This window comes from Vitis vinifera, chromosome 12, assembly GCF_030704535.1.
Source record: "Vitis vinifera cultivar Pinot Noir 40024 chromosome 12, ASM3070453v1".
In the NCBI taxonomy this organism is placed as follows: Eukaryota; Viridiplantae; Streptophyta; class Magnoliopsida; order Vitales; family Vitaceae; genus Vitis; species Vitis vinifera.
In genome coordinates this window covers 16,948,830-16,960,037 of record NC_081816.1, presented here as the reverse complement: position 1 = coordinate 16,960,037, position 11,208 = coordinate 16,948,830, and the positions used below count along the sequence as shown (strand labels likewise).

At 26.8% G+C, this 11,208-nt stretch overlaps 1 protein-coding gene across 1 annotated transcript; it reads left to right on the top strand.

The window, feature by feature from the left end:
• The first annotated feature begins 565 nt into the window (after nucleotides 1–565).
• LOC100255538 (anthocyanidin 3-O-glucosyltransferase 2) lies at nucleotides 566–2,293 on the top strand. The gene has a single exon (XM_002265198.5). It carries the CDS (start codon nucleotides 859–861, stop codon nucleotides 2,263–2,265), a length of 1,407 nt encoding a protein of 468 aa, XP_002265234.1. The 5' UTR covers nucleotides 566–858; the 3' UTR covers nucleotides 2,266–2,293.
• The last annotated feature ends 8,915 nt before the right edge of the window (nucleotides 2,294–11,208 follow it).

Genomic DNA, 11,208 nt, shown 5'->3' with positions numbered 1-11,208 from the left:
CCTAAGACACTTATTATAAATTGTGACAACATTCGCGTTACTTACCTTTCTATCAACTCCTTTTCACTCAAAAATGAAATACATTGCTATCAACTTTCACTTTGTGTGTGATCATGTTGTCAATGGGTATCTCATCGTATCATATATCTCTACCAAAGATTAACTTGCAAATGCTTTGATTAAGCCTTTAAGTCAACAACTCTTTCTTCGAATTCGATCCAATATTGGTGTCTCTGATGGGAGCACCATCTTGCAGTGGCGTAATTGTGCTGAATCTTATCCCTGCAATCTTGCAGCTTCACATCCTGATATTCAAGCCTCACAAACTTAACCAAAATCCCTAAATGGATGAAATTTTGTAATCAATGACTAATTACATGGGTCAACTCTAAATCATTCGGCCATAATTTATGATATCATTTTTGTAATTTTCTGTGCATAATATTCACTCTGTATTTATACAGTGTCTTGACCAAAAATGAACACAAGCTTTCTCATCAGTATTATTTTTTCTGTTAGTCCCAAATGTATAACTTTATTGTTTGTTTTATATGAAAATGTTAGCCCTAAATGGATGACTTCATTGTTTGTTTTATATGAAAATGACAGAAATCTAGAACCACTCACTTTTGCCTCAATTTTCAACAAAGGCCAACACAAATCATACAAAAACGACAAGTAAAGGAAAATAGATTGAAACAGCTAAGCCATGACATCAGTTTCTCGGCCCCCAAGACTAATCAGGCTGGTTAGGAAAAGTCATTTATAACCCATTCAGCCACAAGTATAATTATCACACCACCGCAAAGCCCTCAAAACATCCAATATTTTTCTCTTTGCAGTGACTGCTAGTTAGTGATGAAACAAACTGAGCTTGTCTTCATCCCAGTTCCGATCATTAGCCACCTTTCGCCTACAGTGGAGATTGCAAAGCTGCTTACTCAGCGAGACCCCCGATTCTCAATCACGATCTTCATCATGAAGTTTCCGTTTGGGTCCATTGATAGTATGACCACGGACTCTGATTCCATACGTTTCGTCACACTTCCTCCTGTAGAGATCAGCTCCGGAGCGACGACGCCTAGTCCCTTCATGCCTGAATTCATCAAAGCTCAGACACTACTCGTCAGAGACGCAGTCCACGAGCTCACTCGCTCCAACTCGGTTCGGCTCGCTGGGTTCGTTATTGACGCGCTCTGCACCCACATGATTGATGTGGCCGATGAGTTTGGGGCGCCTTCCTATCTCTTCTCCACTTCCAGCGCCGCTTCTCTTGGCTTCCTGTTGCATCTTCAGTTCCTCCATGACTATGAGGGGTTGAATCTTGATGAGTTCAAGGACTCGGATGCTGAGTTGCAGGTTCCGAGTTGTGCTAACTCGGTTCCAGGTAAGGTCTTCCCTCCTATGATTTTTGACAAGGGAGTCGATGGGGCTGCAGGGCTTATGTATCATATGAGAAGATTAAGACAAGCCAAGGGTGTTATGGTAAATACATTTATTGAGCTTGAATCACATGCTATTCAATCATTTTCTGGCAGTACATTACCGCCAGTGTATCCCGTTGGACCCATTCTCAACACTAGAACGAGATTTGGTGAGGATCAACAAAATGCCAGTGACATCATGAGTTGGCTTGATGATCAGCCTCCATCGTCTGTGGTTTTCCTATGCTTCGGGGGCATGGGAAGCTTTGGTGCGGATCAGATCAAGGAGATAGCAAATGGGCTAGAGCGCAGTGGGCATCGCTTCTTGTGGTCCCTTCGCCAAGCTCCCCCAAAGGGTAAAATGGCATTTTCGAGAGACTACGAAAATATTGAGGAAGTTCTACCAGACGGGTTTTTACATCGGACGGCTAGAATTGGAAAGATAATTGGATGGGCTCCACAAGTAGCGGTTTTAGCCCACACAGCTGTTGGAGGATTTGTTTCTCACTGTGGATGGAATTCTCTCCTCGAAAGCATATGGTACGGTGTTCCAGTAGCCACATGGCCAATATATGCGGAACAACAAATCAACGCTTTCCAAATGGTGAAAGATTTAGGATTGGCAGTAGAAATTAAAATTGATTATAATAAGGATAACAACTATATTGTAAATGCTCATGAGATTGAAAATGGATTAAAGAATTTGATGAGCATTAATAGTGAAGTGAGGAAGAAAATGAATGAAATGCAACAAATAAGTAGAAGAGTTATAATAGATGGTGGATCATCGCACTCTTTTTTAGGTCATTTTATTGAAAATGTAATGACTAATATTCCATAACTTAATGTATCATATCGTTATTTTATCATATGCTTTTATTTCAATGTTGATGTAATTTCTTTGATTTCGAAATCTATAAGAAAGTTTGTTATCATGGGAAAATTGTGTTTTGGGTCCAAAAATTAATGTATGGTCCATATAAGTTTCATATTTAAGCCCAACACCCGATGAAAGAGTGGAAATTGAGAGTAAGGATATTATCTTTAAAAAATCCCTAAAACGTCCTTGACTATTAAATGAAAAAAGTAACCACTCACTTCACATTTCTCATTCTCTATTTGACTCTTTTACCCTTCTCTCACCTATTTAATAGTGGAACCAACTTGAATTATTTTTCTTCCTCAAATATGAAAGATGGTTAAAAATTATTATTATCAAATATATTTTTGAAGTGAATAACTTTTAAATACCTCATCAAATATTATTATTATTTTTTCAAACTTACATAATATATAATAAATATTTTGTAAATATATTGAAAACTTACATAATATATAGTAAATATCATTATTTATTTTAAACTTATATTATTTCTCATATATATATTAAATAATTTTTAAACACCTCATAAAATATTTGTATTATTTGTTTACTCCAACTTGTAAATTAGATATCATCAAATATTATATTTTTTTTAAATTTATAGAACATATAATAAATACTTTTTAAATACCTCATAAATATTTTTTTTTTCTAACTTGCAAATTAGACACATGGTGTTTATTATTTTTTCAAAAATTATGTAAACACTCACATGCATATATATAATATTAATCAAGAAGACAATATTTTTAAGACTAATTTACCAACCTTCCAATAATTTTGAAAGTGTAAATAGGGTAATTGGTCGAATTAAAGTCTTCAAAAATATTCAAAATTTCTCCATTCCAAAATTACCTAATTGCTCTCCACACTAATCCTAAATATTTTTTAATAAATATTTAAATATTTAAAACCATTAAATAAATACTTTCTTATTAAAGCAATTTTTTCAAAGTAATATGATAAAAATCATGAAATCTTCAAAACTATAATTACAACAAATATTTTTAATTTTAAAACTAATTTCATAATTTAAATTAATGATTTAAAAAAATAAAAATATTATAAAAATAATTTTTATTTATTTATAATTCCATTTAAATATGATTTTTTTAATCTCTATTGATAACAATGAAATTATGTTTATAAAGGCAAAATAGTAAAAATATATATTTCATTTAGTTTACTTATAATGAACAATTCTAACATAATTTATTTTAATTTTATTTCCTATGTGTTAATTTTTGTAGGGAATGTCTTAATGACATAGTTTGGTAAAAGAAGAAAAAAAAACTATCAATAGTCGTCTTAATGTAAAATTCAAGTTATTTAAAAATTGTATAAAATCTATTACGAGCCTTGTACACCCTTGTACACTTAGCACATTTCTCTTGTACAGTTAGTGTAATACCCTTGTACAATGACACAAATTTCATATTTCTCATAAGTTATATGTTCATGTAGGTATATTAATAATATTTTCAATGGTTTGGTTAAGAAAATGATGGATGACTTAGGATCAACTTTTTTTTTTCCCAAATATCATTATTAGGGAAAATATTAAAATTTTCATGTGAGAGTTAAATAAAATGCATGACATAGACGTACAATCCTTGGGTGACAAGGAAAATAAAAAAGTGGTTTAGAATTGATTAAATTATTTCACAAAGGGTAATCTTGTACACTTTTGTATAATTAGTACATTTCTCGTTAGTGTAATACCCTTGTACAATGACACAAATTTTATATCCCTTTTAAGTTATGTATCCACATAAGAGTGTTTAACTATATTTCCAATGATTTAGTTGAGAAGATGGTAGATGATTTAAGGTCAAAATTTTTTTTCTCCAAATATTATTATTAGGAAAAATATTGGAATTTCCATGCAGAAATTAAATAAAGTGCATGACATATGTGTACAATTCGTGAGTGATAAAAAAAAAAAAGGAATGACTCATAATCGATTATAATATTTCACAAATGGTAGCCTTATACATCTTTGTACACCTAGTACATTTCCCTTGTACAGTTAGTGTAATACAATTGTACAGTGATGCAATAAATGAATAAATAAAATTTATTATTTTTTTATTTTCATATAAAAAAATAGTATTAAACAAGGTTTTCAATTTTCATTTTAAAAAATACTTTTCATTTTTTAATTAAAAATATTTTCAAAAAGAGACAATATAGAAAATAAAAATTATTTTTAAAAATAAAAAATAAAAACTAGAAAAATATTTTAAAACCAAACTCAAATATAATCTATATAATTTTTAACTACTTGTTTTCATCTAAAATAAGTAAATATACCTTTCAACAATTTTATATAAGAAAAATTCAATCTCTATTATGTATTGATATAATCCACTTCTAAAATTATGTCATATGAAAACATTTTAATTGAGTACTTAAAATAAAAACTTTCCATCCATCCTCTTTCTTTCTTTTTCTTTTTCTCATTTTAATAAATTTTCAATTAATTTAAATCATTAAAATAAATTCTTAATAAACAAATTTGTAATATTTCATATAACTTATTACTAAAAGTCATGTTCAAAAAGTTATTAAAATAAGGAAGAAAGAAGATTAAAAAAAATTAAATTTTTTATTTTATAATAGTAAAAAAAAATTTTAAAATACTTTTTAATATAAAAAAATAAAATAGTGAATATATTTATTTTAAATAGTATTTTAATCATTAAATTATTTACTTCTAAAATATAAAAGATAAAAATAAATATAAAATGTAATTTTTATTTATTTAAATTAATATTTTTTAGAAAGTATTTTCCAAAATAGTCTTTGAATCATTAATATAATTTTTGTTTATTTATAATTTAAAAATAAAAAAATAATGTTGATTTTTCAATTATTTATAAAAGAGTTTAAAAAAATAATGAAAAATCTAAAAATGGTTAAATAAGAAAGAATAGTGACATGTGAAGGGTGGTAGAATAAAGACAAAAATGAGTCAAATGGGGTATTTTTGTCTATTCCTATCTTATATCCTTGTGATCAATTATGGGTGTTTGATGGACTCTTTATTAATTATCAAAACTAAATGGGTCTAAAGCCCAATTCTGCCTTTTATCATTTAGTGAAGAAAATTTAAAATGATATAAATTTAATCATATGTAGATCTCAGTTGTTAATGAATGCACAATTGATAATCTTCCATATAGGGAGTTAAGTTAATAATAAAATGAACAATATAATTAACAATCAACAAAGCTATTAAAATTGTTTTATTAAGGTCAATAGTAATAGTACCATTGGGAATTTGATGGTCCAATTTGAGCTTGGACTCCTAAAAAGTCTATTTTATTATAGTAAGTACTAGAATTATTCCTCATTATATTAATTTAATTAATCTATTCTTAAATTTAGATTGAGTTAGTAAATTTCCCATTTACTTAAAATTATTAACTTCAAAACTTGATTCTAAAAATATACCAATTTGATTTCATTAAACCAAGAGTTTATTTTATTTATTAATTTAAAACTAAACATTTTATCATACCATCTCATTACTCTTTTCTTTTCTTTTTTCTTTTTAATAAATACTCATTGATAGCATCAAATCCAACATTTAAACATCACTGTAACTTTCTTTTATTATTTTATAAGAAAATTTATTCTCTTTTTATCATTTAATGAAAAAAGTTTAAAATGACATAAATTTAATCATATGCAAAATTTGATTGTTAATGAATGCACAATTGATTATGGAGTTAAGTTAATAATAAAATAAATAATATAATTAACAATCAATAAAGCTATTAAAATTGTTTTATTAAGGTCAATAGTAATAGTACCATTGAGAATTTGATGGTCTAATTTGAGCTTGGACACCTAAAAGTCTATTTTATTATAGTAAGTACTAGAATTTGTTCAATTGGGTCTAAGGTTGGAAAGAGAAATGTCCAAGATGATCATTAATTTTGTAACATACATAGTTAAGTAATAATTAATAGGAAATGACTTTTTCAAGACCTATTAAATTAAAATTAAAATTCAAAAAAAAAAAAAAGTTGGGTGAATAAACAAAATAATAATTTAAAAAAAAACTTTTATTAAAAAAAATGAGGAGTTCACGTGCTTTCAAAAACTGAAATTCCATGTAATAAAAATGCTTTTAACTTCAAAATTTTAATCTATTGTTTTTTTAAAGGGAAAATTTTCCTATTTATATAAGAATTTTTAGTAATTTTTTAGTTTAATTATGTAGGACATGGACCTTAAGCAAACTTTTCGGGTCATATTATTTTATTATTTTTCCCCGTTATGTTTTCTTTTCAAATAGGAGTTGACATAAATACCCTTCTCTACATACACTATGAAGTGATCAGACTGCCCTCAATTGTCATCAAAATTTCATGTATTTACCTCTTGTCATGTAGTGTCCAATTCTTCACATCCTCATATGTGACATTCGACAACCATGTGGTGCTTGTAATATATTCCCAATAATTCTTTATATCTCTATGCATGATATTTGATAACTTCAAAGTGTGACATGTGACACTTCTAGTGCATCCCTAAATTTATACTTATAGTTTAGTTAATGTAATTCTTTTCTAGCCCATTTGCATAGTGTTGAGATTATTCAACTTTTCTAATTATTTTAAATTATTAGGAATTTAATTATTTTACTAATGTTTTACTTTCTCTAATTATTTTTAATCTAATTGGATTTTTTATTGTTTTATTTATTTTACTAAGGTTTTACTTTCTCTAATTATTTTAAATTAAATTGGATTTTTAATTATTTAATTTATTTATTTTCAAAAATTGAAAAAAAAATTCTTATCTAAAAATCCAAGATGTTAATCAATGTAGCGAAAAAAAAAGTAAAAGAAATTTTATATAATTCCAAATAACATATAATTTTAATTTGTTTTTTTTTTCACGAAATCAATACTAATTCCCCTAACCTCAAAGAAACACACAAATTTTAAGAAAAAATTACTGTTAAAAGACTTAATCCTCACCTAACATAATATATATATAACCATTACTACTAATTATTAGTTAAAATTATAATTTGATATTCCTAAAAATTGGATATATCATTATTATTATTATTATTATTATTCCTCATTATATTAATTTAATTAATCTATTCTTAAATTTAGATTGAGTTAGTAAATTTCCCATTTACTTAAAATTATTAACTTCAAAACTTGATTCTAAAAATATACCAATTTGATTTCATTAAACCAAGAGTTTATTTTATTTATTAATTTAAAACTAAACATTTTATCATACCATCTCATTACTCTTTTCTTTTCTTTTATCTTTTTAATAAATACTCATTGATAGCATCAAATCCAACAATTAAACATCACTATAACTTTCTTTTATTATTTTATAAGAAAGTTTATTCTCTTTTTATTATTTAATGAAGAAAGTTTAAAAGGATATAAATTTAATTATATGCAAATTTCGATTGTTAATGAATGCACAATTGATTATCTTCGTGTAAGGAGTTAAAATAAATAATATAATTAATAATTAACAAAACTATTAAAATTGTTTTATTAAGGTGATATTAATAGTACAATTGGGAATTTTAAGATCCAATTTGAACTTGGACTCCTAAAAGTCTATTTTATTATAATAAGTACTAGAATTTGTTCACTAGGGTCACTATTAACGTTGGAAAGAGAAATGTCCAAGATGGTCATTAATTGTGTAACATACATAATAATATAATAATTAATAGGGAATGACTCTTTCAAGACCTATTAAATTAAAAAAAAAATCAAAAAATCAAAAAAAAAAAAACAAATTAAATAATAACTTTGAATAAACAAAATAATAATTTTTATATAAATATAAAAAAAAAGTTATTAAAAAAAAATGAGGATGTCAGTTGCTTTCAAAAACTGAAATTCCATGTAATAAAAAGCTTTTAACTTGAAATTTTTAACCTATTTTTTGTTTGGTTGTAAATTTTTCCTATTTATATAAGAATTTTTTAGTTTAATTTTGTAGAACATTAACCTTAAGCCAACTCTTTGGTTCACATTATGAAGTGACATAAATACCCTTTCAAATAGGAGTTGACATAAATACCCTTCCCTACATTATGAAGTGATCAAACTACCCTTAATTGTCATCAAAATTTTAGGTATTTACCTCTTGTCATGTAGTGTCCAATTTTTCATATCCTCACATGTGACATTCGGCGACCATGTGGTGCTTCTAATATATTCCCACTATTCTTTATATCTCTATGCATGACATTTGACTACTCCAAAGTGTGACATGTGAGCTTCTAGTATATCCCTAAATTAATACTTATAGTTTAGTTGATGTAATTATTTTCTAGTCCATTTGCATAGTTTTGAGGTTATTCAACTTTTCAATTATTTTAAATTATGGGGAATTTAATTATTTTACTAATGTTTTACTTTCTCTAATTATTTAAATTTAATTGGATTTTTAACTATTTTATTTGTTTTACTAAGGTTTTACTTTCTCTAATTATTTATAATTTAATTGAAATTTTAATTATTTAATTTATTTATTTTCAAAATTAAAAAAAAAAATCTTATCTAAAAATCCAAGATGCACAATCAATGTAGAGAAAAAAAAAAGTAAAAGAAATTTTATATAATTCCAAATAACATATAATTTTTTTTCATGAAAATCAATACTAATTCCCCTGCACAAATTTTTTTAAAAAATTATTGTTAAAGAACTTAATCATCACCTAACATAATATAATAAAAAAAATAACCATTACTATTAATTATTTAGCTAAAATTATAATTTGATATTCCTAAAAATTGTATATATCATTATTATTATTATATTAATTTAATTAATCTATTCTTAAATTTAGGTTGAGTTGGTAAATGTCCCATTCGTGTTTAGGTTTAAGTCCACCTGTTGATCTTCCTTCAGCATCAAGTATTAATGGTGGGCTTCAACCATATTCAATTGAGTCTCATACCCTTTGAGTTGACAACCCTTTCTTTGGCTTAAATCAAAGATTGGTGTCTATGTTAGGAGCACCATCTTGTGGGGGCGTAATAGTGCAGAATCTCATCCCTATAATCTTATAGATTCACATCCCGATATTAAAGCCTCACCAACTCAATCAAGATCTCCAAATGGATGAAATTCTACAATAATCAATGACCAATTACTCGGGTAAACTATAAATCATTTAGCCATAAGTTATGACATCATTTTTATAGCTTTCTGTACATAATATTCATGTTTTGTATTTATATAGTGTATTGACTATAAATGAATACAAGCTTTCACATTAGTATTATGTATTTATTATTTTTTTTGTTAACCCCAAATGTATAATTTTATTATAAGTGTATAATATTCATACTCTGTATTTATATAGTGTATTGATTGTAAATGAATTCAAGCTTTCTCATCAATAATATTTTTTTCTATTAGCCCCAAATGTATAATTTTGTTGTTTGTTTTATATGAAAATGGTAGAAATCTAGAACCACTCACTCTTGCCTCGATCTTCAACAAAGGCCAACAACAAATTATACAAAAGCGACGAGTACCAGCTATAACAACATTTATATTAATATAAAAAACTTTTATTAAAAAAAAATGAGGACCTCACATGATTTCAAAATATGAAATTCCAAGTAATGAAAAGATAATTTTTTCTTATTTATATAAGAATTTTTGGTAATTTTTTAGTTTAATTTTGTGGAACATGAAGCTTGAACAAACTCTTCAAGTCACATTATTTTATTATGTTTCCTTTTTTATGTTTCTTTTTCAAATATTAATTAATGTAAATATCCTTCTATACATTATGAAGTGATCGAACTAATGAATTTTCGTTTGCAGCATCAAATTCTCCACTAGGATTCAAACATCACTAAAATACTTAATGTCATCACATGTTTTTCAACACCTCCATCATACACTATAACACCCCAAATTAATTTTTAAGGTTAGAAACGCAAATTAGAAATACAAAAAATAAGTAAATAAATAAATAGTTTTAATAAGAGTAGAAAGTTCTTTTTGTATTTAAAAACCCTATAAATTATATTTTTCTTGTCATCTCTTTACATAAACCCTTTGTGCATAGAGATCAGAGAAATTAGGGAACGTAGGGTTGAAGATTTAGGGATTTAGGGTTTGAATATTAGTTTTTTGGATAAGATTTTTAACCTTGAGATTAGCATTTTATATTAATTAATTAATTAATTTTGAATATTTTTTTAAAAAAATTGAAAAATATCAATATAGATTAGGGTTTCTTATTTAATTTTTTTTTTTTAGATAAAAAAGATTGGGAATTTATGAACATAGGTAGATTTATTGATGAAGAATAACATGTCCCTAATTTAGTACCATAAGAAAGTCAACTATGAAGGACATATTGTTCTCTATCACAAGTAAGTTATTCACATAGACAAGAAAGTAAATGGTGACATTGTTGCAATTGTAAATAAAAAAAGAGGGATTTTCTTAGTGAGACATGAGAGACTTGCACTATTTTCATGGCATAGAAGCTCTCTCCATGCCTCAAGGGTTACTACTCACTCATCATAGATATATATGGGATCTTCTCACTTGCACCAAACTAGATGGTGCCAAGGAGGTTATTATACAACTCTCTACCCCTACCTCCTTTACTCTTCATGATAGCTTGCCCATTTCATGCACTATCCAACTGAGATCCACTGGTCAACAAGTAAGTGTCTATGTCGCTATCTTAAGCACACTATCCATCATGGTCTTCTCCTTAAGTGTCATCAACCTTTGGCTCTAACGACCTTCTTTTATGTTGACTAGGTTGGCAAGAGGGATGACAGGACCTTTACTACTACATATATTGTCTACCTTGGTGGTAAAGTTATCTCTTGGTGCTATCGCAAGAAAAAGTATGTTGCTCAA